The sequence below is a fragment of the Stegastes partitus genome, unplaced genomic scaffold, assembly GCF_000690725.1.
Source record: "Stegastes partitus isolate 25-593 unplaced genomic scaffold, Stegastes_partitus-1.0.2 Scaffold4, whole genome shotgun sequence".
In the NCBI taxonomy this organism is placed as follows: domain Eukaryota; kingdom Metazoa; phylum Chordata; class Actinopteri; family Pomacentridae; genus Stegastes; species Stegastes partitus.
Genome location: NW_007577735.1, coordinates 736,024 through 763,975, shown reverse-complemented (window position 1 = coordinate 763,975; position 27,952 = coordinate 736,024). Strand labels below are relative to the sequence as shown.

Genomic DNA, 27,952 nt, shown 5'->3' with positions numbered 1-27,952 from the left:
TTTTGGCATCTTTTGCTTACTTCTGAAGTAGGGTACGACACAGATCATCCTAATCCACACCCAAGCAGCATATTACAAAACATTCATGTATAAATAGGGACAATATAGGCTGTGTTTACATTTCGAGCCTCCACAAAAGCTAGGTACCACGTTATCTGTCATCACACGTTAATAAATAATATGAATGGTTAGCTGTTGTTGGTAATATATAGATATACTGCATATATTCAAATATTCAGACTCGTTATGATATATTACAATACAGTAATACAAATAAGGGCTTAGCTCCATTTAGTATAGTATTTACAATCTGTTTTTCTCTACAAATATTTACAGAATATATAGATTTCACACCTGCTTTCAAAAGGGATTTGCAATATCACAATCAAATATCCAGTTACATGGAACAACATTACAAGTTGAGGCAAGTGTCCACATAAGACAAAGAGGATATTGTACAAACACATTACACTGATTCCTCTCAGACCAGCTCAACTCGGTGCAGTAACTATGGACGGCTGATAGTCTCGGACAGTTGCATTATTATTGCTCAGTATCTTCATGAGGTAAAATTGAATGTCTGTTCTTGAGCGGTTAGGGGAGCGTTGTTGAGTGAGAGCTAGGGAGGAGGTTGAATCAAGGTGAAAGACCTTGTTGTCGTGGAAACATCTATCACAAATGCTGCAAATGTGAAGGGAAACGGCGCCTCGGAAGAAAAAATAATAATAACATTTTTGAGGGAGAGATAACCTTTCCTATCATTTATGAGTTAAAATGTGATAACTGACATTTAACATCAGCCAGAGATCAGCTGTAAAAAGGCACGAAGAATATGACTTCATACTACTGTAGATATCAAAGTGACTCAGAGAAAATGTTGGTAGTAGTAGTGCGGGTAGCTGCAGAAAAACAAGTCTAACAGTGTGGAACTGACAGAATCGGATACAGTATCATTCAGCTGCTGCGTGCTAAAAGTCAAGAGACAGCGCTCCTTCCTCCCCCCCGTCCTGTCCGCCTGCCGGGCCGCCTGGTCCCCTGTGTGACCTGAACCCTGCTCTGCTGGCTGGGCGCGAGCCAAGGGCCTGGCAGCACCGCCGCCCTGCGCCCGCCTGCTTCTGTGGCAGCCAGAGAGAGGCCTGAGATGCTGGCAGCAGACACGCTGCTGTCAGATTGGCTGCCTCCAGACTCTGACTCATCATCATCATCATCATCCCCCAGCTGCTGTATGGACAGTGTGGAGGTGAGGAAGGAGAAGGGCTTTCTCTGTGACACCGGATCTACCACAGCAACACTCAGTAATGGCCTCTCCAGCTGCCCGCTCTGTGCATCGTCATCTTTTTCATCTTCATTCATTTCTGTGTCTATATTTTCGCCCCCGTCATCATCCCATGACCTCTCCTGCTCCTTTTCTGTCCTCAGCTCCCTGTACTCTGCTGCCACGTCCCAGTTTTCCTCCTCCCCCTCCTCCTCCCAGTTCTGCTTGGGACTGGGAAGCTTTTGGTTAAGACTTGGAATGGGAAGGAAAACTTCATCTTCACTCTCCTCTCCCTGTAAATCTGCTCTTTCCTCTACTTCCTCCACCACTTCTTCCACTCTTTCCGCCATCCTCTCTTCCACCGTCTCCTCAGCAGTAGGTTCTCCCTGCTCCTCCACCTGCTCAGGCTCCTCACCCTTCGCCACCCTCACCCTCTCTTCGCTCCTGCTTTTCCTCTCTCTGCTCCTCCCTCTGTCCTTTCCCCTTCTCCTTCCCCTCCTCGTCTCCTTTTCTGCATCACTATCATCATGTTTCCTGAGGGCATCTCTGGGTAAACTCTGAGTCTCCCTTTTTCTCCTCCTCTTCCTCCTGTCCCTGGCTTCCTGAGACCTTCCCCTCCGCTCAGAGACGGGGCTTTGTAAGCCCGAGTGCTCTCCTCCCCCTGAGCCCCGTCTTCTCCTCCTCCTTCCTCGCCTTTCCGTCTCTCTCTCATCTCCATTCGACTTGCTTCTCCTCTTCTTCTCCTCCTTCTTGGAAGTGTGTCCCCTCCATCCGGCGGAGTCTACTGCAGCCAAACCCTGCTCCTTGGGGTGATGCAGGAGGGAGGGGGAGGTGATTCGGTGCTCATGGCCTGGACACACATTATGAAGGGATGGAGGGAGGAAGAGAAAACAGACTGAATAGGCAGGTAAAACAGAGGAATGGCAGAATCACTGGAAGAAAGCATTATGTAATCTGTTTTATTTAAGGTGCATTAGGCCAGCTTGTGTAACAACAGCTGCTTTTCTGTTTTGTGCAGCCATCATTAGTGATACGACACATCTGATTATTTGTATGCTCTGTGATTGCACAATTATGCCATTTTCTTCATTAATTTCTGATGTGCGCTCACAAGCTGGGAGGCAGAATCGGTTAAAAGGCAAGTTTGAAGGAAACAACATTTTGCGCTAAACATAATGTAACCTACATTACTAACTATGTAGATAATCAAGATTACATTATAATGAGGAGGTCCAATACAGGCTTCATGCTGTCTTTCACTAAGTGAAGACAGCAGTGGTGACTGGGGAGAGGGATGTAGAGAGACAGAAAATGGGAGAACTAACAGGAACCATTACCAACCGCGTATTCTCTGTCCGTCCAATGACATAGAAGCAAGGCTCGCCTAGCTTGGAGTTGGTCATACATAGAGACAAACTGGAGAGCTCCACTGAGAGAGAAAAGGAAACAGAGAGGAGGCAAAGAGTGGAGCAGAAAGGAGAGAAATGTTTGGAGGAAAGAAAAGAAAACCATGACAGGAAGGAGGGGAAAAAAATGTCATGTGGAAATGGTAAAAGCAAAGATTAGGATTAAGTGAATCACAGGGGTGATGGGTTGAAAGAAGGGAGACACCAGAAAAGTGAAAGAAAGTAGTTTGGTTAGAATCAGTCCCACAGAAAACGAAGAAGAAAGGAGACAAGACACCCGAGACATACCCTATGTATCGCATGCAAAAGACAGGAGGCTCTCTGCATTTTAATACCTTCTTTTGTTGATTAAATCCACATATTTCCATGCTTTTACCCATCGTCTGTCTTACCGTAGTCGGGCACGTAGCCGTTTCCTCTCTTAAGGACCAGGTGGATGCGGTGGCCTCCTCTGCGGATCTGCTCAACGGCCTGGCTGTGGGTCATACCGGCCGTGCTGTCCCCGTTGATCTCCACGAGCTGATCGCTCACCTGCAGCCACAACATCACTTTAGATACTGTCGCTTATTAGTTTGATCCAAATGACAGCTGACAAGACATTTCACTCAAAGCCCTGAATGACAACCTCATGATGGCGCGAGAGCAAAAGTCAGATCACCAAAGTCTGGAGGATTCATTCTGTTAATCTTTTCATCAGCGAATAAGCTATGTTGCCAACTCAATGTTATTGTTGCTCATCTACCAATTTTTAATTAATTAAAACACATTTTTAAAAACTAAAGATTTTAGGGGCTTACGTTTCTTGCTTATCTGCCAAGAATGATTTGTCATCCAAATACATTTTAAGGTGACAAAACAGAATACAGTAAAATGTTTTTTATTTTTGGAAAATCTTGAAATACTGAGCAGGTCATTTCTGGTTCGTGTCAGTTTGGACAAACTTCAGGAAAGATGTCTTTGCACCACCTGAGATTTTGTCCAGACTTTACTTTTTTGTTATTTCTGACCCAGACCTAATTTTAATGCAACATTTTGGCAGAATTTTGAGAAGTTTACATGTTTTTAGACGTGGGATTTTATGTACATTCATCCTCAAAAAATACTTTAATTATTGGTCCTTAGTTTGATAAAGTTCAACGTTATTGGGGCCCCAGAACGTTCCTGTAAGGGAACATTTATGGACTTATCCATATTTCCTACTAAAACATAGTCTTTGGTTGACATTTCACCAGCTTTTGCGACCTCAAACATCAGGAGAATTCAATGTTTGGCATATATTGCCAGACATACCAAAACAGTGATTATTAAAAGCCATTTCACTGTCTCTGTTGGTCTTACTGTCAAGTTTGTGTTGTCTTTCCCTCCTCATAGTTGTTTGAGCTGGAATGGTGACAGATCATCCACTATTGGCAACAACAGATATCATCAGATGGAGGCCACTAACTGTTGGCTTGTCATACATGCCACACATCAAATTCTGCTGATGTTAGAGGCCTTAAAAATTTGTGAAATGTAGACCAAAGAGTATAATTTTAGTAGGAAATAAGGATGCACTCATATATACACTCTTACAGGAACGTTTTGGGGCTCCAATTACCAACCTCATTTAAAAATGTTACTTTTTTTTTTTCAATTTTCAAAGGACAATAATTAAAAATACAAAAATTCCCCAAGTCTGAAAACATATGTAATTGTTAAAATATTGTCAAAATATTGTACAGAACTTAGTTTTGGGTCCCAAACAACAAGCAGATGGTGCAGCCTCATATTTTTTAAATCGACATCTACTGATATTCTGTCATGAATTTGGCCTGACTACTTCAAATGTTTGCTAGAAAACATGCTGTGACTTTGCGAGTGCACAAGGTAAACATGTGAAATGTAACTTATGCAAATGGGATTAAATAAATTCAGTATACAGTGTATAAACAAACTGAAATGCACACAGCAAACGCACTCACCTGCATTTTTTGGCTCCGTGAGGCGGGCCCTCCTTCCATCAGTCCAAGGACATAGAGGCCCATGTTGTACTCGCTTCCCCCTCGGAGGCTGAAGCCAAAGCCTGAGGGGCCACGATCCAGATCGACACTGTAATACCTGGAGTCACGCTGGGAGAGAAAGGTAGAGATTGTCATGACTACAAAACAATATTAGACGCTGTCAGGAGATAACAATAGCATCAGACATTTTATTGATGGAACACATGCGTTGTGGTATCGCGCTCACCTTTGGTCGTGATCTCTGACCCTTCCTGCCTCGGTGAGCTGGGTCATAGTCAGCGGTTTCTGAAAGGGTTGAAGAGTCTAAAAAAAAGAGATGATCATTAAGGTTACATCATGAGTGTTACTGCTGAGTATGCATGTCTTTAGATGCTGCTTGTGTCTTACAGGTGCTGGGTCGGGGGACGATCGTGAGGCGCAGAGTATTTCCCGCTCTGCGAAGTATCTGAGCGAGCTCCCGATGAGGGAGCGTCACCACTGAGCGTCCCTCCACCGCCTCCAGACGATCTCCAGGCCGGATCTGACCGCTCTTTGCCGCCGGACTGCCTCGACGGACCGTCACAAACCGGTGGGGAAGAAGGGAAGCAGCTAAAAAAAACACAACAAAATGAATGAATTAATGTTGCCTTAAGTGAATGAAGTGCTTGAGGTTCAAATAGGGTAAAGTTACAGCAACTACAGCCTCCATCCAACCCTAAAACTTTCCTTTTAACCGAAAGCAGTGAGTAATAAGTGAGGTCAACAGTAGATAAATTTAAAAGCAGGGAGATTTATCTCACCAGTGTGTGAGCCAGAATTTCTAAAACAAGCTGTAATTAAGCTTTGGATTGTTTTTGGCAGGGATTACTTTATAAATTACTTCACACAGAAGCCTTTTCCTTACACCTCCCCCATCGTCTCCTTGAAACCTCTTCTCCTTCATCTGGCCATCTATCAACCTATCTCTGCATCCGCTGACACACCGGGAACAGTTTTTCACTGTTGCTTAATTTGCCTTTCACCTCAACAAACTGTCACGGAGCCGAGCTTTCCAGCAATAATTTTCCGTCCTGAATCTGTCAAACTGCACATAACAACAGACTTTGGGTATTTACACTTTGGTTTTTACAGCGTCAGTGATTCTTATGCTCATCTCGTCTAAGATCCCCAAACTTGCAGGCTGTCCGCATTAGTATGCCAGTGGCTGACGAAACACACACACACACAGCAGTACTTTATTTTTTTGTGCTGGCACCATTAAATATTTCCCTCCTCAATGTGGGAAAACGCTGGCCGTCATCTCCCAGCCTCTGCACTGCTCATCAGCTATAATACACAGTGTGAAGCCGAGGCCTGCAGATAACGAGTACTGACTTTTGCAGTCAAAGGAGGTGGCGAAGAAGGGACAATTAGCCCCGTGTTTCTTGAACTCAATTTCTCTTATCTTCTTCATGAAGAGATAGCTCACAAGAAAAGTTCAGCTCTGGTCAGTGTCTGAGGTTGATGAGAAAAATATTGAGAAGACTAAAAATAAATTTGCTGCCATTAATCTCCCATGCCAACTGAAAAGCTTCTTACAGCTTTTAGCTGGACAGTCTGTCTGCTTAGACTTGTATCTTCTGTTACTCTTTCTGTATTTTAGTAACCTCCCAATTACTTTCTCCCTTGCCCTCCTCTCCCTCTGAGGCTATGTTGTACTTTGGTGACAGCTGGTCCCTCCAGAGTCTTGCCAGTGGCCTTATGTAACCTATCAGGCAGCATAAACATTCCCTCATCAAGCTGAGATGTATAACCCTCTCCTCAGTCCCTCCAGGATAAAAATAGCAACTTTCAATTGATTTAAAGAGCAAAATGAAATGCTTGCTAACAGATTACAATTGTAATTGAGTGGGGTTGGAATACATCGTTGGAGATGAGGTGCACGTCACATTGGAGTGACAATTCAGTTAAAATGTAGAGCCTATAAATCAGAGCCCAGAGACATATCTCCAATCTGGGCCTAATCTGGGTGACCCAGGCAGAAACGGCAATCAGGTCAAATCAAAGCCAAGGCAGCTTTGCAAATAGTCTTCTTATCATGCATAATACATCCACAGTCGCCAAACACATGAATACACATGCAACGTCCATGCTCACACGCACGCAGCAGCATTGTGCGAACAGACACACACACAATCGCACACGCAGTGACTCACACGCAGAGAGATTGGGACAGATGTACTCGGCCACAAATGCACAAGCAGACACACTTGAACTACACACAGATGCATCCGAATGGACTGCTTTATATCGTTGTGCCTTTTCCTCTGGCTCTCCGTGTTCTCCTGTCCAGAGTAATCCCACTGCGGTATGCCCAGCAGCCAGCCAGCCTCTGACGCGCTGCACTGATTACCACTCAGGAGTGCTAGTGGGCCCCCCCCTCCACTCCACCTCCACCTCGCAGCCATCGTAAAAATCCCCCTCTGCAGCCCAGATGAATCGGCGGGTGCAGACATCGCCATAGCAGCCTGCAGATGCCCACAGCATGACGGAGACCGGGGGGCGGGTGGGGAGAGAGAAGAGAGGACTGTAGATGTTTAGCAGCATCACTCAGACAGTAGTATATGTGCAGGGTGGTTAATGCTGAGCAGCACTGCTACTACTTATCTGCTGTTAAATCCATTTAGTTTGCTGCCCATGTAGCTGACTGATGGCTCTAATACGCAGACCATTAGCCCATCACCACATCATGTCATGTGCTGCTTTAAGCCTCACCGGCTTGAAAAACATTTTAAATCTTTCATCAGTTGTTGCTTCAGTCATCGCACCGGCACATAAACAACCACATTACATATCTCTCAGTTTGATCAACTACCCGCAACATGTGAGTCTGTGGATCTAACTTCTATACTGTCAACACATCTGACTAAGCAAACTTTGGACAGCAACACAGAAATTCCAAAACCCTCATGCACAAAGCAAAAAATGTGCACCAAACCTTCCCTTTTTTTTTCTTTGATAAACATACAATGAGAAGCAAATAATTACGTTTAGACTCCTTCACAGTTTTCAAAGCAGACTGTAGTCTCTCCAGCATGGCTCTTTGATTAGCATGCACAGAAAAACAAAAACCCCAAAAAAGAACTCCTATATTCCGTGTCAAGCAGCTTCAAGGTGCAGAGATTCACATGTAACGGTCAACAGGAACCAAAACACAGGTTTGCTGTCCCCCTCTGTTGCTCCTCGGCGAGGGAAATGTTCAGTGTAGCATTCAGGGAGTGATGGAGAGAGCGGGAGGGAGGGAGGGAGGGAGAGGGAGAGGAGGAGGGAGGGAGAGAGAGAGAGAGAGAGAGTGGGAGAGTTTTAATCTTTTGAAAAACCAGACTGGACGCTTTTACTGCAGAGTAAAAGGGGTGTGAGAGAGAGAGGGAGAGTGGGCGGTAGCTTATGAGTGAGAGACGAGTGGTGGAGAGAAAGACTGATGAGAGGAAGAGAAAAAGGAAATGATTAAGGAAAAAGGGATATAGAGAGAGACAGATTTCTGTTTCGGGGACATGACGAGAGTGAAATGAAGGGGCGACTGAGGACATGATGGAGGTCTCTGTGCTGTGGAAAAACAGGTGCAGCTACAACCTTAATCCCACCACAAAAACACAAATGTGTGTTAGCTTGAGCCATAAAGCAAATTGAACTGCATCAGAGTGGAACCGAGCAGCCAAACACGACACATGGGGAGGGGGAGAGGGAGCAATACATCACGGGGATGCTGCGGTTAACCTGCTATTCGTAAGCACTACACTATAAGGTAATAAGGGCAGGACGTTTTCGCTTTTCCCGACAGAACATAAACAAGCCTCAATGTCCTGTCAGGTCAGAGCGGACGCAGAAAAGCGCAGACTGAGATTGTACTGATTTGATACTTCAAACAAAAGGTCATCGTGTAGGCGACGTTCAAGCTGACATACTAAATTACAAAGATCACATGCACATATGAACCCAGAGGAATACAAACCCAGTGGGGATAGGTCGACATTTTGGGAAATACATTTCTTGCAGAGAGTTTTATATTAAGGTAACTGTCTGCTGGCTGTTCAACCCAATGATGATGATGATATTGGATATTGAGAAGGGGATGAAATGGTGAGGTCCAGACAACTTTGTGTAGTTGGTTTCATAAAATCACTTTTCAGTCATGGATTAAGCCTTTAAAAACTTATCTCAGTGTGTCAAAATGATACATTTACAACTGTTTTCCATGAAAACAATCCCACTGAAACGCTACTCTACCCTGCATAATGCCTCGTGACTAATTCCGCCACGCATGTTTGAACCAGAAGCAGTTTCTGAAGAACACTGACAGAGAAAACTTGCAACCTGCAAGTTCACAGGAATGGTCCTTTAGATTTGTTAGTTATGAAACCCTTGAAATCTGAATCCATGTTTTTGAGACTTTGGCTCTGCAGTTTCTAGGAGGAATGCTCAGCCGTTGTGTTGGCCACGTACTTCGCTCATGATCTGTCTTCTGGTATATAAAATACACCATATAGGCATGGTACCAAGCTAAAGACTTGTTTTTCACTGAAGGGGGTCTTTAATTTTTGCAGTAAGCCACCAAATTAATAACCAAACCTGTCGCAGGTAGTACATTTGCATTTAGCTTTTTATGTGTGTCATAAAACATACACTTGAATGATGTTGGGCAATTTCCTCGTAGCTAGCCAAAAGTCCACTTCATGATAAAACAGCCACTGAAAGTAGTCGATGCCAAAACAGATCTCTTACAACACTGGAAACAAAGCCAACATGAAATGAAACATTTAACTAGAATAAGGCTGGATGATGCATCATGACTCATCCGGTGGCTCGCGGCCACAGTGACCACTTTTTAATCTGTAATTACCTAATGGTGCTTCTGTCCACAAGGGCATCCAAATGAAACCCTTGGGCAGGTAACCAAATGGTAGTGCTGGGCCAGAAAAGTTCACCTAATACTGCATAATGTTCAGCCACTTCTATTTCCAATCCCTGGTGCCACACACCAAAAACCCGTGCTCTTACCTTTACCGTTCTCCACATCCTGAGAGGCAATGACAAACCCAAAGCCCTCTCCAGGCTTTCTCCTCAACTCCACATCAAACCCTCGAAGCGGCCGAGTTCGTTCAGCACTCTGCTTCTCCAGACCTGTGTCAGGCATTGGGACGGCGCCGGCATCGTCCTCCAGGCCCGTGTTCATCCAGTCTTTGGGCTCCATAGTCAGGGTCACCGGGATTGATTCCAAGAAGCTGGTGCTCTGGATCAGTGAGGATCTTGTGGGGAGGGCCGGGGAGGGAGGGGTGCTAATGGAGGTGCGGGGCATCGGCAGCACTTCTGGGAGCAGAGAGGAGCTATCTGAGCCAACAGGTGGAGGAGGGGGGCGGAGCAGAGGTGGAGGGAGTCTCCGAATAGAGCCGGGTGAGACGGTCGAATGATAAATACCTGATAATGGGAGAGAAAATTACTGTCAGATGTAATTCGCCACACTGTAAAATAATGAGTTTTTAACTGTAATTTAAAAAAAAACCAAACATGTACTGTTATTTGACATATTTTCTCTGCTTAGTTAAATTATTGATGATATCCAGTAAAAGCCCAACAGCATCGTATTAATTTACAAGTTGACTGTAAGACAAAGCAAAACAGGTCAAAACTGTAAATAATCCTCATCAAAAATCAGTCTTTTTACAAATGGAATTTTTTTTTGTTATTTTTAATTGTAAAGCAACACAATATTTCCTGTATTTAAATCGGAAAAAAATTTAGTTATTTTATACATGTTTGCTGCTATTTGCAAGAGGAATTATGTATTAAGGACTGAAGAATTATAAATCATTTTTAAACTGTAATGTTACAGATTTCTCCAGGTTTTGTTAAATTACAGACAAAAATATTGAAAATAACAATCATAATAGTAATAAATATTAATTTTAGATATTACCTGTAAATAAAAAAAAACATGCCAAAAGTGTACATAATGTCCACACAAAAAAATGTATTTTTACAAACAGTAATTTGTTCTTTTACACTGTATATCTATATAAATTACATGATTTCCTAACTATAGTTTAATAAATAAAAACTATTATTTGCCATTATCTTTGCCGTTTTTAAATTATTTTAACATTACAGTATTCCAATATATTCTTGCTGCCAGGTTTTAACAGTTTGGTGCTTTTAATTTGGTTTTGTTTTGTTTTTCCCCACAGTGCACAGTGAATTGTGGCAGGGAGGTTACTAAAATCACTTACCTCCTCTGTAAACTAGTAAAACGACTTCTCCCTGTTTGGTGTGGTCCTGCAGAACTGTTTGTACCTGTAAACAAATAAAAAGGAAACATAAAGTGGGTATTCTTTAAATTGCTTGCTTATGTTTGATCTTGCACCCTGCCTTAAAACACGCAGACTCACTATTCTAAACTTGGGGATGGATTTGTCTGACTCATTTTTTCCCTTTTAAAGCTACTGACAGTTTCAGTAAATATTGTGACATAAGCTCTCTTTGATTGGATTGCTGACAATTTCCCCCACTCCCTTGCTGCTTAATAAGCAAAAAGGTGATTTGAGTTGGGTTCATATTCCCTCTCCTTAAGTTCCCCTCATTGTTCCTCCATTACCTGTGCAAAGCTGAGACTCTGGACATCAGCTCCATTGATTTTGACAATAGCATCCCCTGGCTGCAGGGAGTTGCACTGCTTCCTGTCCCAGACTCTCTTCACCACAGTCATCCTGCCTCCAGGCCCTCCAGCCGTCACGCTAAAGCCGAGGCCTCTGTCTCCTTCAGCCTGGGCCAAGGCCACCGGCACCAGCTCCCCTCCGCTGAAGCTGCCAACTCCACTGCCCACACTCATCCCCCCGGGAGAGGACACGCTGCTGGGACTCGCAGTGGGGCTGGTGTTGCCATGGAAACCGTTGAAGCCCCGGTGGTGGGGGCTGTCTGGGGTGGGAGGAGGTCTTAGGTGGGATGTTTGTGGCCTGAAGAGGTGGGAGTGGATGTTGCGAGGGCCGCCGGGGGAAGAGGAAGGCCTCCGTGGCGACTGAGGGAGGGGCAGCCGCGACCCCGACAAAGTGCAGGTGGACAGGTCGCTCTCAGACGACTTGGACGTTCCATAACGGAGAGGATGAGGCGGCGTCGAGAGGGAGTTGTTGTTGTGATTACGGATCATCGACGCCCTGATGAGGAAGGGAAAGCAACACAAACTCAGCATTTGCTTTGAGATCCTGTATGTTCTTATACACATTAATATTTAGAGCCTTAACTAATTTGATGTTTTATTTTCATCATTGAATAATCTGCCATTTTTTTCTCAGTGCATTTTTTCTTCTGTGAATTGGTTTTTTGGCTGAGTACAACTTTTAAAAAAAAGCATCTTGACATTTGGCATTTTTGCTTAAAATAACCATTTATCCAAAAACTTGCAGAATACTTCTCTTTCAAGTAGCAGGTTGACTGACTGACAAACCACTGCAGCTCTCAAAGTCAGAAATAATCTTTCATTATGCATTTTCCCTCAAATATCTATCAAAAGCTCACTGACTCTCTGGATAAAATTGGATTCCTCTCCAGGAAATTAATCATTATTTTTTAAATTGAGAGTAATAGCAGAGAAATATCAGGGAATGAGGTGGTACAGTAAATAGATGAATGACATGCAACAAGCGTTTACAGCTGGATGCAAAGGACATCAAGGTTGGTCTGAATTGAGCCAAATTATACATTTCAAAATTTTAGATAAGCCTTTAAGCTGTACTTAAAGTACACACTTCATTTACGTTATATGCAATGTTTTATACCTGTGTGAACCAATTGCAGAAACAACTTCGCTGTCACTCTGGCTGGCCAGCGTTGGGTCGAGTGACTGCAGCCTGGCCAAGCTTCTCAGAGAACGAGGTGGGCGAACCGGAGGGGAAGAGGCAGCGTGGCTCAGACTGGATCGCCTGTAGGGAGGCAGCGGTCTGGAGGCGAAAGACGTGGCATTTCCATTAGCATCTAGAGTCATGCCGGGTTCCATATAGCTCCCGTCACTGTGGACCCCGTTAAAGTTAAAGTGCTGCATCTGGGGTGTTGGTGTTGGGAGGCGAGGTAGCTGGTGGAAAGGCTGAGGCTGGGTGGTGGTGGGCAGTAGGATGGGGTCTCCACTGTCCAGTAACCTTGGTGGAGGCTGCTTGGGACATCCATCGGGGTTGTAGAGCATCGGATACCCTCTTCTAACTTCAACATCCACGCTGTGGCCCACAGGCACTGACTTGAGCATCTCTACAACCTCTTTGTGGGACACTCCAAGCACACAGACATCGTTGATGTACACCAGGATGTCCGCTAATACAGAAAAAGCAAAAAGACACAAATATAGATGTCATTACACCATATTTATCACATCGCTTTGCATTTTCACACCTTGGTACCTTCGTGATACTTTGACAGTCTGTTTTTACATATCACTGTTTCAGCGTTTTTGACTGATTTCATATGCTTGAGTGTGCGGATTCCTGTTTACAATTGAAATACTGTTTGTGTGTTTTGTGTGGGTGTGGACTAATCCAACCAACTAATCCCCCTAAACCAGCCTATTAACAGATATGAACTAGATCAGTCCCTGCAGAGACAGCCTGTGCTCTGGCTTCATAGAGCGGTAATATCTGCTTGTATGGGCATTTGTGTGTGTGTGTGTGTGTGTGTGTGTGTGTGTCTGTAATCAGGACCTGCACTGCTGCTTGTGCATGTGTTATGGTTAGATTATGGTGTGCTAGCCTTGAGGATTAAGGACTGATTGTGATATACAGCTTCGGAAAATACAAGACTTGTAATCACAAAAAGGGGAGATCGAGAAAACAAGGATATTTTCAGTTTCAACACTTCCAGGATGGTTAGAGCTCTTATTCTGCAACTATGGCAAATCGAGTAACAAAACAAATGCTTACAAGTAGCTATTTAAATGTTCAGATAACCATATTTCACACATTTTCTCTATAGAAATACATTTCACCCAGTTTTCCCATGCAGTAACCATCCCTGGTACGTCACATCTTTTACCTGTCTTGAGTGCAGAGGGTCCACTTGCAGTCACACTGTACACCTGGAGGAACTCTCTTGGCCTGCTGCCCCCCACGATATTGAAACCAAACCCTCTGGATCCCTTGATCAAGTGTGTGTGCACAGGAAAACCCCTGAGCTCCGCGGGCTGGTCGGTGAACCCTGGCAGTCGCCGAAACAGATGAAGACAGCAGCAACAGAGAGGAATAGAGAGGATGAAACAATAATGATGTTTACCTCCGAGGACAAGTCATAAACGTCTTTAAGTAAGTGAAGAATAAAAACATGCCACCAGGGTGGGTTTAGAGAAAAGAGTGAAAACAGTCCCGTGTGTTTATATGTAGCAAAATGGTCCGAAGTGAGTTGAGAGAGAGAGAGTCATAACACCATAAAACCAATCGCCAGATGGCTTTTAACAAAATACTACACAAACCAAAGCATATGGTGGAAAGATTGCATTAAGAGCAGAATCCATTACCGGCGAGCATCCTAAAATTGGCAACATAATCCATTAGCTTGACCCAACCAAGTACAGTAATCCTGGACTTTTTATTTAAAGTTTGCATCACCAAATCTGTGAAAATTGTTGTTAGAGATTACATTTTTTACAGTTTGCCTCCTAATCGGACCCAGTCTTAGTTGTGGTTGCTGAAGCAGCATCCATTTCAATGTAAACATGTTTCTGTTACACTGTCACATTACTATTACAAAAACAGTGTGCTGTACCAGATTTTACCTCTGGCCATAATGAATATTATATCACCTTCTGCTGGTGAGATAAGTGTACTGCACTTCAACTGAGGCGAGCCCACATCACCGCAACAGAGGTTTCTTAGGTTCAGTTGGCAATCATGACAGACAAACATCGGAAACTAGATTTTGCTCTTATTCTTTTATCACGCGACCAAATTATGAAATTATGCTGCCAGTCACATGCCATCCACGTGTCGACCCTGCCAGCCTCGGCAGCGAGTCTGGCTGTTTGCCAGCAGCTCTGAGCTTTAGGCCTTAATCACTTACACGTCGCCGTTCAGCTGAAACCTCATTCCATCTCATTTGACTCTAACAAGCTGGCAGTGTCTGTTACTTCCGTTTGTGACGAATATGTAGCTCCGCTTAGGCTGTTCGACAGTTAAATGTGTTGCCAGTGTTCTAATAATTGCATAGAAGGAGAGGGAGAGAGAAAGGCGGGGAAAAAAAAAGAAACAAAGAGGCTCACATTCATTTTTGTAGATGGTCTCCCTGCTTGACGCTCGAGGACTCTGCCAGCTGGTTCTCTTGGGGCTGCGCCTTGCAGAGACAAAGGGGCAAAGCAAAAAAAAAAAAAAGAAGAAGAAACATAATAGTATTGGATATAATATGATAGCACTACAATTTATTATACATGTAATGCACAACAGAGATCACTGCCATTATTACAACATTCCATTGAAACTCTACTCTTCGGATCATGTTTAACACAATAGTCTGACATTTTCGGAAAAATAGTTATTCTCTTTCTTGCAACGAGTTAGACTGACAATCACTTTCATGTCAAGTAAATATTAAGCCAGAGCCAGGAGATGGTTAGCTTAGCTTTGCGCAAAGACTAGAAATAGGGGGAAATAGTCATCCAGGCTTTGCCCAAAAATAATTGGCTCACTGATGTATAAGTCATATCATGCTTGTTTAATTAACTGCATTAGAGCTTAGGTTAGGTTCTGGTGATACATTGTTTAGTTAAGTGGGTGGGGCTTGGCTCAGGTTAAGTTAAGAGACAACACAAATCAGTAGAGAATTTTAAACAAAACATCTCGGATTTGGTCAGAAATAAACAAATGATATAGCGATAAGGAGTTCAGGTGTGTTAGTTTCAGTTTTTTTCCCCCTTGCTTATGGTCTTTATGCTAAGCTAACTGACTCCTGGATCCTGGCTTAATATTTAGCAGACACATAGAAGAGTAAAGAATAAGCACATTTCCCAAATTTTTGTGCTTTTCCTTTAACAGATTTATGAGGAATGTGTGGACACTCACGCTATGTAAAGTGACTCTCCTGGGTCACTGAAGGCCTGCTCCCAGTGATCAGGCATTACACCTCTCACTCTGGCACCGCTTCTGCTGCCAATGATCCCGTTCTCTATGACACGACCATCCCCACCGCTGCTGGATGCCCGGGGCCGACCAGGGGATCGGTGACAAAGAGGGATGCTGCTGCTGACACCTGCAGAGCCTCCTGTAATGACAGTAGAAGAAAGGCTGTTTTAAAAAAAAAAAAAAAAAAAACATTGAACAGTGATATATTATTTAACAGATGCAGTAAGTGAAAAGTTGCTCCTGCAATCTGTAATGACCTTACGCTGTCAATTCCACTGGGCGTTGTCAGGGAGAAAGACCTGAGGTCAGCATCTCAGCCGTCTTTGTTCTCCCTCTAAGGAGGAAGAGTGTGTGACCATGCATGCCATACTACCAGCAGAAGAAAAATAAGCACTTTTCCCCCCCTCTAGCTGTCCTTGTAGCTGTCCTTCAGCCCTGAGCTCCAGCGTGCATCTGACAGACGTCGGACATGACGCTGGGTGTCCTGAGTCCTGCTGCAAACGACAAGTGCTGCCGAACCCATCCACCCACACAGCATCACTTCAAAAGATGACTCAGCAGAGGTCAGGGTGTTGGATGACTCTCTCAAACTTCATCCTGTTTGCATTCTGCATTCACCTCCCTCCAGTCCCAGCTGCCTGCTGCCCTACCTGACTGTTTGGAGCACGTTTCTAACTATCTGGATCGGTGCCTGTCTGCGTTTCCTACCTCCCACTCTGCCCGCTTCTTATCTGCTGTACCATTCTGGCTCCCTGCCTCCACCCGTCCCAACACTCGGCCTCCCTACCTGCCACCACCAGCACCCTATGTTGCTGCTCCTTCTCCCTAACCACCTAATCTCATACCTGCCTTCTGTTCAGGTCTTATGTGCTAGCTTCTTGTTAACATCACTACATCACCTCTCCAAATCTGCCTGTCGAGGTCCATTTACTCAAGTACTGCACTTAAATACAATTTCGAGGCACTTGCATTTTATTCGACTATTTCCATTTTATGCCACTTCATACTTTTACTCCATCACATTTCAGAGGAAAATGAGGTTTCTCTGTCCATATGAATATTTTTGGCTTGTGATAATTTATGAAAAACAGTTTCATAAGTCTAGAAAAAAATCCTCAGAGGGTTTAAGTAAGTATTCTAGACCTAAAGAGGTAAAATATCTTAATATCGCACAAAAATGCAAAGATTACAGGAAAGTCCACAAAATGAATACACGCGTTTGAATTCCCATTAATCATACCTTAAGCTGAACGTCCAGGGGATTTGATTTCCTGCACCACAAAGGAGACCAAGCAAATGGTTGTCTTTTACTCACCCCATTAATCATGACCATTCAGACCCCACCTTTGGAAGGGCCTTGACTCGTAGTTTGGGGACCGCTGAGCTAAATTATCTCACTGTACCTAATGTATTTAAAACTAGCTGCACCTTGGGATACAAAAAAATTGCTTACATGTCAACACATCATTTTAAACAACCTAATACTGTGATAGATATTAACACATCAGTCACAGAAAACATGTTCTTTCAAAACAAGTACTTTCACTTTAAAACTTTGAATGCACGTTTTCTCACTGGTGATTAATGAGCTCCTTTAAGTCTTCTGTTTAGCACAATAAACAGTGTCTGGCACAAGAGTCATCAATCACATCCAAAATAAAGAAGTTTGCTTTATTGGGGGAAAAAAAAAAATCTATACCGACCGTATGGTCTATTTTTACGGGAGCCTGAGGATTTTATTCAAACTATCCTGCCTTCATGTCACATGACTTCCCAGTTTTGCTCCCCTCACCTCTCTGTGTGCATACTCGACTATCTGCTTACCCCTTCGCCTCCTCGACCTAAGGCATCCTGACCTTCCTTTGGAGGTGATCCAGCAATCAATGAGGCCACAGCCCCACCGAGAGTTTACAGCATACAAATCGGGCTAATGATTGATTAATTTGGGCATCAGAGACCGGAGCTATAGATAGAGGGACGTCGCAGTGTTCAGTTGCTGGAGACTGTGTAAGGCTTAGCAGATGCCGATATGTTTTTGAGCTATTAAAAGGACTCCAATAACTTTGCAACACTCCTCTTACGATACCCTGTACCCCATCACGTTGTTTAACTTACCTGACAGGCCCGAGTCGTCCTCGCCGTTTATGCCGTCCTCTGCAGTCTTCTCCAGGTTGCTGAGCGATTTGCTGCGTGTGCGGAAGTTTCTGAGCAGGTTGCGGTGTTCCTGGTACGTGATGGGGGGGCTCTCTGCACTGATGTGAACGGGCCGAGGTGTGCCGTAGTAATTCCCTGAGGCAGAGAAGGACAGGAGAAAGACATCTTGCCTTAAGAAACGGAGATGCAACGAACACATCAAGCTGTAAAATAAAACACACTGAATGTAATGCACATACATTTGGTCGAATAGAAATGACATATTAAGACGAGAAATGATCAGCATTGCTAATAAAATCTACTAGCTCAAATCTAAAGGTCATCGTTAACATGTTATGAGTTCCAATCTGATATGAATTCATGAGGTAAATAAAATCTGTCATATTCGGATATTCAGTAGCAGAGCAGGATCATGTGATTATCTATATATACGGCACATATGCTCGTGTGTATTTGCGTTATGTATCCCCTGAGATCATATACTGCGTTCAATATTCTTATTTCTAGCCATCTGCTCCAGCTGCTAAAGAATAAATGAAATTACCTCCACCCCTCCATTTGGCTCATGAAGATCCAAATGGGTTGAGGGGAAACATTAGATTAGTGAACTCAACAGCAAGGTCACCAGCCGTCACCATTTACAGCAGTCTCTGCAGGCGACTGCACGCACAATGCTGCTGACGCTCCTGATTGCTTCGCCGTAGCTGTGTGTCCGTCAATGTCACATATAAGGCAGGTGAGGATGACATTTACTGCTCCCATTAAACCCTTATAAATTATGGATGCTAATGTATGGAAGCTTTTTAATCAGAGGCAGCACTCTGACCCTTGCAGGAGGAGGAGTCTGCAGGGTAGATGCAAGTTGAGAAACACCTGATATGTCATTAATATGCATCAAGAAATAGCTTTCAAGCTGCCTGCCCTCCTTTTATTAACTATGTAAACCCTATTCATTACAATAAAAACTGCCAATACATCTTAAGTGAGTAGGGAGAACAATGAGGGATAGAAGGGGATGGAAATGCTTTCTGTCGCAGTGTGAAATGCACAGCATATAAGTTCTGCTGCTGAGGGTCTCTCAATCCCAACAACAACAAAATAGTTTGCAAATGTGCGTAAGTGGTGAGGGATCATGGGAGTTGTTGTCTGTACCACCAATGCTGATGAAAACCTGAAATGATGTAAAACATTGGTCTCATTGTTTTTAGACATTTTACCGTGGAAATGTTACATATGAGGGTAAACCAGGATAAGACGCTACCGTTACAACAATGTCTGTTTTCCTTTAAAAAATTAAAAAATAAAATAAATTTAAAAAATATATATATATATATCATTTTGATCCAATATGCCAATATGTATACAAGAAGCATGTTTAAGTGAACAAATTAAGACATTGCAACAATAATGTTAACACATACAGCTTTTTAGACGGCTTCACTATTGCCACATAATTTAGCATTAATAAGCCAAGCAAAAAAGACAATTTACAGTAAATTATATTAAAATTCCTGACATTATTATTGTAAATCACTAATCAGCAGAAATGGTTAGCCAACAGTAGTGGAGATTTCAAGCTAGCTAGCTATTACTACAGTCAGCTAATATAGCACAGCAGTATTAGCTTAACAAAAGTCTGCTAGTAAGTTTTTTAGACAGATAATGACCTTTTGATGGTTAGTTATTTTATTATGTATTAGATAATAGTGTACATTATTTATCAGAAAATGAGGATAGATATTGAAAATCATTGGTGTCAATGGGGCATCTTCCATCAAAAGCCCTCTTCTTAAATTATCACATTTGCAAATCAGGTATTTGATATTTTATTTCAGAATAATGTGCAACACTCCATATGATCCTTACATAAATAGTAAAGTTGTACATGTCTATTCTTATAAAGTATATTATCAGCATACCTCAAAACCATTTGTTTTTATTTCCTCTAACCAGTAAACTGATTCCAAGCCTATTTAAGATGAACAACTATCCTCTGTGATAATACCTAAAATGAAACCTGACGATATGACTGCTCAGGAGGGAAATTATGATGGGATGAGAGCATCTGACTCCAGTTTAAATCCTACACCTAAATTATAAGACTGATACCAGTCTCACAGAAAAATATTTGGCTAAAGTCAAGAGATATTTAGCTTAGTTCAAATACAGCTTGAATACAGCAGAAACAGCGAGTCTGTCTCTGGGTACAAAAATAAGTAAAGCAACAAATCAGCCCAACAGCACCTCCAAAGCTACTAATTAACATGGTCTATCACCTAAATTTCAAAGCTTCTTCAGTTTAATCCTCAGAACTGAGGGAGCCTCTTGGATGAAGGTGAAAGCCTAGTTGCTCTTTACTGAAGCTTCTAGAAGTACCATGACCTGGATGACTGAGAATCTCCATAGATGTGGTATATCTCATTGGTTTAATCTGAGCAGGAGCACTACGAATGTAAAAATCACAAGTTGTGGTTCAACGGGTATTGCCAATATTCATCCTTGTCAAGAACTAGAACGTAAGACTCCTGTAGAACCTCAACTTTTCAATTTTGCACATCAAACAAACCAGATGCAACACGTTAATTATCGAGCTTTAAGAAGTGCTGGTAGGGGTATTTTGGTATCTTCAGACAGAGCCGGGTCACCTGCTTCCCATTGATTTTAGCACAAACAGTATAAAAAAGATGGCGTTCAGTCTTTATACGAAGCTAAACTAACCATCCGCTGGCTCTAACGGCTCAGATATAAAATCTTCTGATGCAACCCAGCAAGGCTTACTTAACTACAGGACGTACATATGTCTTAAAGTTGTATCTCAATTATACATCATAAATGTAATACGTATTATTATATACAGCAAATTAAACTTTGCTTTCTTTTGGCTGTAACTGATCATTCAGCTAGATGTTAATATGGTTTTCCAGTATTTAAACAAAGAAATATCTTATAATTATGAGCACTAGCATAATTTACAGTTTAGACAACACAATGAATCACCATCCAACAGTCTTTGAAGAAAACTGGGTTACACTGTAACACTCAGCGGTTGGTGGAGACGTTCACCCATAGTTCCAACTCACCTTTGAACTTTCCACTCTCGAGCAACGCTCCCGACTCCTCCAAGGAGAAAAATTCCTCAATGGAGACAAAGTTGTAGTCTACCCCTGAGATTTCCCCCTCTCTGGGCTGTCTGGTTGTACCTGGGAGAGAAGATATAATGTAATATATCAGAGTCGTGGGGATAGATATACCACCGGCTCTGACATGGATGATATATCAGTTAATCATCAGGGGTCATCAATCTGGGTGCAGTGTTTAAACAAACTGCAACTCAGCAAACTATAAATAGCCCAGGATTGCATTAGTTTGACAAATTATGCAGAAATAGTCCAAAAGGTATTAAACAAATGGCTCTGTACAGGTTGTGATTCATGATGGAAAGTTAAACACAATATTTAAAGGACTAATTGAATCAGATTACAACATTAACTGATAACAACAATTAACAAGTGGACTGTTTTTTCTATAGTGTCTTAATCTGGCCTGAAAAAACAACCAAAGGTTAACAGAGCCTCTACCCGCAAACCAAAATTTGCCCTTTGGTATGACGAGCACAATGATGACAACGGCCATTCACCAAGGCCTCTTTATTAAGGACGGATCAATAGGAACAGAATTAAACATTAATGAGGCACTGAGAAAGTCTTAAAGTCCTTCTATCACCATTGTAAAGATGGAGCACTCAGATGATCAATGGTCTGTCATCGTAATTGATTCACATTGACCTTGGCCTGGAAGAGAGCAACGAGTCCAGAAAAGCATTCTGCATCATTACAGGAGGCGAATCTCAGTGTTTGCTCTATTTTCACCCACACTTCAGAACTACAAACAATTAAACACAAGCACAGACATGCCATGTAGTGTGAAATATATCACTTTTTTTTTTTTTTTTACATTTTTCACCAAGTTAAATCTGGTGAAGTCATTTTAATTTGCAAATTGAACTATAAGGCGCCCGTTCTGACCTTGAGATGAGTAAATCCGTTTTCAAGATGGAAAAAAAAAAAAGAAAAGAAAAGCGCAGCACCCAAACCGAGGACAAATCTCTGTCCTTCTCCTGGAGGACCGCATGTGATGTCAGCGTGGGGCCAGCAGGAGGGAGTCACACCCAGCTACCCTATAAAACCCATGATTAATGCACTGCTGTCCTGGGAGCAGCTCTCCCAGCCACAATGACACATACAGCACCGCACAGAGCATGCACGCAAACACAAAGGCGCATAGACCAAAAAAAAAAAATCCTCCCAAAAAACCCACAATGAGAACTCACACACACTGCAGGGAGCTCACACGGCACAGACACAAAGCACTGGACACCAAACATTAGCCTGACCCCTTCTTCCTGTAGCACAGACTGTGTTTAATGTACAGTAACACGATGACACACCGGCTTCTGATGTTTTGCCAGCAGTTGTAAAGCTCGTCGGGCTGGCTCCTTCTATTGCACATGCTCTATTTGAGGTTCCCTCTATGCTCTCCAGTGAAGTTTGACCCTCTCTTCTCAGCTGATTAGAAAAATGTCTGCTTCTTTGTAAAGAGGCCGATAAGGGCCAATGTGGCTGCCGAATGTTGAAGCTCACACCAACTCCATCTACTAGTCCATCCCTATTTCCAGGTTGTGCCATGTTTCATCACCGCAGACACTGCAGAAACTAACAGGTAACACGTCTCATGCATTTGCACCTCCAATCTGTACTCTTAAAGGAAATTAGAGGTCTTTGTGTCTAATTAAAGGTCTAATAGCAAATCTCCTGATGGCATCTGACGTGTATGTAATTCTCCTCCTCCCCTCAGGACGCACAGTATCTCTCCAGCTGATATGGCGCGAGGCGAGGATTCATTATCTATGCACCCTCCTCGGAGATATATATGACATGTCAGCGGGGAGACAGGATGGATTATTGACATCTTCTTCTTCCCCGCCTGTCCCTGTAGGCTGCTGCACACTGATCCCCCGAGACAGGGGCGAGGGAGGGATTGAAGAGGTAATTACACAGAACTATGTATCAACACCCAGAGAGAGCTGTCTGTCAAGATCACTGCACACAAATAGCTAACAATGAACCCTACAGTTGAAAAGGCCACAGACAGTCTGCCTGACATGCTGGAGCGAGCATATTAGAATAACTAAATGATGATGTTTCTTATCTCTGACTCACTCTGAAGACAATTAGAAAAGTCTTTTGTGGGGGGAGACGGAGACACAGCCAGCCTTGATAACATGACATTGGCTCTGAATCATCCAAGGGCACATGTACAAATGGTTAGAGCGATTATACAAAAGTGGATGGAAAAGTTGAAGAGGGTAATTCAAGGTCTGCAAACCCTGCACACGGAGCAAAATGAATGACACAAAAATGAGCAACTTACATGAAATAGAAAGCTGGTATGTATAAAATGGTTTGTCTTCAATGGACTGAACATACAGTATGCTGTTGTTTGTTGACACATGTACCGGCTCCCCAAAGCTTCATGGTTACGCATCCTGTCTGCTTCAATATGAGCACACAGGCCCATTAGACTGCAGTCATCCCCTCCTCCACTTTGGCACTGATGGACATTTGCTTTTAATTTAATTCCCCCTCTAGATTATTGATACAGTAGCCTGCATTCACTTAATTCTGTCATTCATTTCCATTTTTATGCACTGCCCTCCTGACTGAGCCTTTGTAATGTTATTTCTTGCATCAGTGCCAGCTTCAATATCAGAGAACACTGTCTCATCAAAAGGATTTAAGGATTGAAATACTCTCTAAATAGCACAGCAGTAATAAGCCACAGAAAGAAATAGCATCTAAACGAGAAAAATGCATATCAAAAGCGAGGCCTTGACGTACTGTCTTTGCTTTCTCGCAATCGAAAAACATCTTTAACATACGTCAACTGAGGCTAATTAATCACAATATAAGGTGATTTAAAGCTGGAAATTACAACAAACTACATCAGAGAGTCAACAAAGAGAGCAGCAGGAACATACATGTGGTCCTGAAGGGGGCCACAATGAGCCACTGATGAAAACTCCTCAGCTTTAAGTTCCTCTTAAACACAGCTGCCTCCTTGAGGGAAAAAAAAACAACAACAAAAGGAGGAAAATTCAGCGTCTATGTGTTTACAAGTGGTCTGAAATTAGATGCGATGTGATCCCGAGCCGTCTTGGGATCAGGCTAGCATGTGAGTGTTGGTATCAGCACGAGAACAACAGCATCTTACTGTGTCATCTTCAGCAGATCAGGGGATTACACACCCAGGAGGCCGAGCTTGCCTTGTTGTCACTCTTGCTAAAATAAATCACTTAGAGACGGGATGTAGTTTGCAAAGTTTGGCACCACTGGTGGAGGAAAGACTGGACTCCTCCATGTAACACCTCTGGTCAATAAATTGCACAAACACACAGTTTCCACGGAAAAACATCTAAAACCTTCTCTGACCAACACATCTTTCCCGTTCTGATTACCAAACAGCTGAAAGCACTAATGTCAATTTGGGGAATTCAGTCCCTGAGCAGCTGCTGGTAGATGCACGGCTAAGTAATGAAAGAGCTTTAAATGGCTAAAACTGCAATTAAAGTATAATGTGATATGCATGTTGTATTATAACGGTGACAGTTTGATGTCTCTTGCGCTCTCCTGTGAGTTTTGAACTGTTCCTTGTTCTTTCAGCAAGAGTGTTGTGTGGCGTGGTGGCAGCCTGTCCCACATGACCTACTTCCTTGACTAAAGAAGAGATTAGCAGCAACTCCACGCTGCTATAGCAAGGTTAAGACTGCAGACACACTGTGAGGTCTGTCTCTTTCACACCACCACAACCTGAACAATAAAAAAAAACACAAAAAAAACATACAAGACAACACGAGCTAGAAAATCCCCACAAAAACACAAATCTTCTCTCAGAAAACTCAGCTATTATATCCTCCAGCCGATTCCACTGACGTCATATTATAGAGGATTAAGAGCAACAGATGTACTACAACTAGTTGCCTTTGGCTGCCATTGTGCTTGATTTTATTCATAAGCATCAAATGAAACTGCGTGTGCAGACTACTGGCTTTCTTTTCAGAGAATTGTACAAACACTGTATAAAAAAATAAAAAATCTGTTCAACACAACTACCATTAGATTAATCACCACCCAAACAAAAAGCCTGAAGCTCAAGGGTGTGGATTGTAAGCAGGAGACTGCCACTGAGGATAAACCCAGTGTGGTGACAATACAGACTGTTGCTACGGAAATGCCCAAAGTGATCGCACCTTGTCTGTCTGTTGCTGTCGATCTCAATTAATTTAAGATATTTCTTCATACAATCAGCCCCTGCTGGTATGTCAACGGAATCACCAGCATACATTAACACGAGGAAGTGTGGAGAACAGTTCTGCAGGACTAAATGCCAATTAACACCAAGATACTCGCACGGCAGCAACTGTGAGGTGTGTTATCAAAGAATTAATGAAGCCAGTACCAAACAAAAAAGAGATGCTTGAGTTAATTATTCACCTTTTATTAGGCTTAAACATAAAACATACAGCACATGACGGCAACAGGATGAATTTTTGCAGAGGAGACTTAAAGGACACAAAACTGCAGCAGACAAGACCAGATGTGGGTCGATCTATAGAACTGGTTCAAAGTCAAAATGGGAAGCATCTTGAAGTAAATGCGTTTTTTCCTCAACTTTGTATGCAGGTTATCTGTATAATATCTGAGGTAGGAGTTCAACAGATTCTGGATTTGTAGGGTTCATACTGATATTAGGGAAGAAGAAATTCTTGCTTGGTACATATGTTAGGTCAGGGTCATTGTTTATTGTCTTTCTAGCGATGTATTTCACAGGGTAGTAAGCAACGTATTATGAAGACACCGCTCGACTTCACACCACTATCTGCTCAGCTGTGACGCATACTCTGCTACATGTGCTGCAGACAGTGTACAGAGTGTTTTGCTTTAGCATAGTAACTAACTAGTGATGACGCTCTTTCTAAATTACCCTGAGCATCTTTTTCTTTATTATGCTCTGTAAAATAAAGCTTTCATATCTGTGGCCTGACATATTGTTGACAGGTCAATATTATGGGTCAGCTGATATAGCACCCAAAGTACACATGTCTAGTAAATGTACAGTAAGTTTTTGGAATATTTACTCTTGCCAAATTTGTCACTACAGAAACACAATGATATATAATAATAAAAGTTATTTTGGCATATTATGATTTTTGCTTACATCAACCTTGTGTGTATGTTTTTCAGTAAATTCTGTAAATAGGTTTTCACCAGTATAGCAATAAAATTACAGTTAAAATGTGCTACTTTTTAGGTGTAATTTATGAGAATTGGAGTATTTTGAATCCATTAGTTCTTTGTAAAGGGCACAACGGTGATCAGACTGATTTCATAATTAAGTATTTATTTTTGTATTTCATGTTCAAATGTTCTGTTTTTATATATACATTAAGATAAATACTACTGTAAATATTACTTTGGGTTTAAATAAATAATAAAAGAATCTTCGTAAACATCTACGATTTGTACACTTTAATGCTTTTTTGCTTTTTGTTTTTTGCAGTCTGCAGCAGTTCTGTAGAAAGGCCAGTATACAAAGACAAGACGTGTAGTGAAATACAAGCAAGAAGAGGAGCACAAAAAAAAAAGGACTTACAGGGCACAGCGCGGAGGTAAAGGTTCTCTCTGATGACCTGCTGAAGCTGGCTGTCCACCGAGCCGGGTGTGAAGCACTTACTCAGATACAACCTGAGATCCTTGCACAATGTGGAGCCTAAGGGAAGGGCAAAGAAAACAAGTACGGCATGAGGAGCAGGAAGCAAAAAGAAACAGAGAGGAGAGACATAAAGAAAACAGCTCAGTAAGCATAAACAGTGCTGTGATGGATGTTTAAATTTATCTTAAGTACTAATCTTTACTCCTGCCAGGCTTGATTTAACACTATTGCTTTATAACCCAGACTACCACATTCACACCGACTGATCTCGCTGTATCGCTTCGCATAGATCCTGACTATAAAATGTGTTTCTTGAAGTGACGGGTGCAGATGCAGAGACAGCGCGCTGGGGCTAATTGCTCCAGACGCTACAGTTGAAGCTGTCACCAGGTGAGGCAGGGCTGATCACCAGGACTCAGTTTCCTCTCTCTGATCTCTTAATATCGTCTCGAGTGCTTTACGGCCTCGGATGACAGGCCACTTGCTGTTATGGATGGGCTGAGCGCGTCTCACGCTTGTCACTCTGACAGACGACCACTCTGTCGGTGCTTCCCCTGCAGGCTGCCGCCCGGTCGGCCATCCACACCCCTGCCGCCCACCCCACCCCCACCACCACCACCGTCTGTCACAGCGGTTCTGCCCAGTTGTAGACTGAATTTCCTGCGTGCTATTAAAACTAAAACGTCACAGTGGTGTAACTGTATTAGTGGAGGCAGTCAAATGCACGTACGTATGACTGGTCACATATGGCTGCTGCCTGTAAAAAGGGAAATTAATCTGGCCTGCTGCCTTTTGGGAGAAATGATGGGCTTTTGTTCATCATGTTATAAAACAGCTGCTATTTTCCAGTCTGTTGAAGGGCAAAATTCAGACCTGAACGCTATCTCTCTGAAACTGAATAAGCCGACAATGATTGGATTTTCTAACAAATTTGAAATCCCTCGCACATTCTGCAAACATCTGTCAGATGTCAAGGATAATAGCAACGCAAAGAAGAGCCTCTGTGGCTACGCTTTCACACGGAACACTAAATAATATTTAAAAACGTGTGTGTCATCATCACTCTTTGTTTTTGTCCTGCAGCATCTATGCTAAAACCTTTAAAGTGCTCTGTTCCTCTGGGGACTGCAGCCTGGTGTCCTGCATTTGGAGGCTGCAGCAGAGGTAGTTGTAGTAGTAGTAGTAGTAAGAGGAGGAGGTGTGGTACAGCGACCCAGCATCAGCTCATCCATCACTGTCCACACTATATGCAGTCAAGCTGCCTAGAGA

The 27,952-nt window shown here is 42.7% G+C and overlaps 1 protein-coding gene across 1 annotated transcript in view; it reads right to left on the bottom strand.

Annotated features, from left to right (window-relative positions):
• Positions 1 to 715: 715 nt before the first annotated feature.
• Positions 716 to 27,952, bottom strand: part of magixb (MAGI family member, X-linked b) — a 40,454-nt gene continuing 13,217 nt past the window's right edge. Inside the window, exons 3-18 of the mRNA XM_008278150.1 lie at positions 26,624 to 26,740; positions 20,995 to 21,114; positions 17,885 to 18,049; positions 15,701 to 15,899; positions 14,905 to 14,975; positions 13,686 to 13,847; positions 12,446 to 12,971; positions 11,269 to 11,824; positions 10,904 to 10,967; positions 9,678 to 10,094; positions 5,049 to 5,249; positions 4,888 to 4,964; positions 4,623 to 4,769; positions 3,054 to 3,192; positions 1,654 to 2,105; positions 716 to 1,623 (exon numbers count right to left, since the gene is read on the bottom strand). Of these exons, the coding sequence (XP_008276372.1) occupies positions 976 to 1,623; positions 1,654 to 2,105; positions 3,054 to 3,192; positions 4,623 to 4,769; positions 4,888 to 4,964; positions 5,049 to 5,249; positions 9,678 to 10,094; positions 10,904 to 10,967; positions 11,269 to 11,824; positions 12,446 to 12,971; positions 13,686 to 13,847; positions 14,905 to 14,975; positions 15,701 to 15,899; positions 17,885 to 18,049; positions 20,995 to 21,114; positions 26,624 to 26,740 (4,061 nt within the window). The 3' untranslated portion in view covers positions 716 to 975. The remainder of the gene's footprint in view (positions 1,624 to 1,653; positions 2,106 to 3,053; positions 3,193 to 4,622; positions 4,770 to 4,887; positions 4,965 to 5,048; positions 5,250 to 9,677; positions 10,095 to 10,903; positions 10,968 to 11,268; positions 11,825 to 12,445; positions 12,972 to 13,685; positions 13,848 to 14,904; positions 14,976 to 15,700; positions 15,900 to 17,884; positions 18,050 to 20,994; positions 21,115 to 26,623; positions 26,741 to 27,952) is intronic.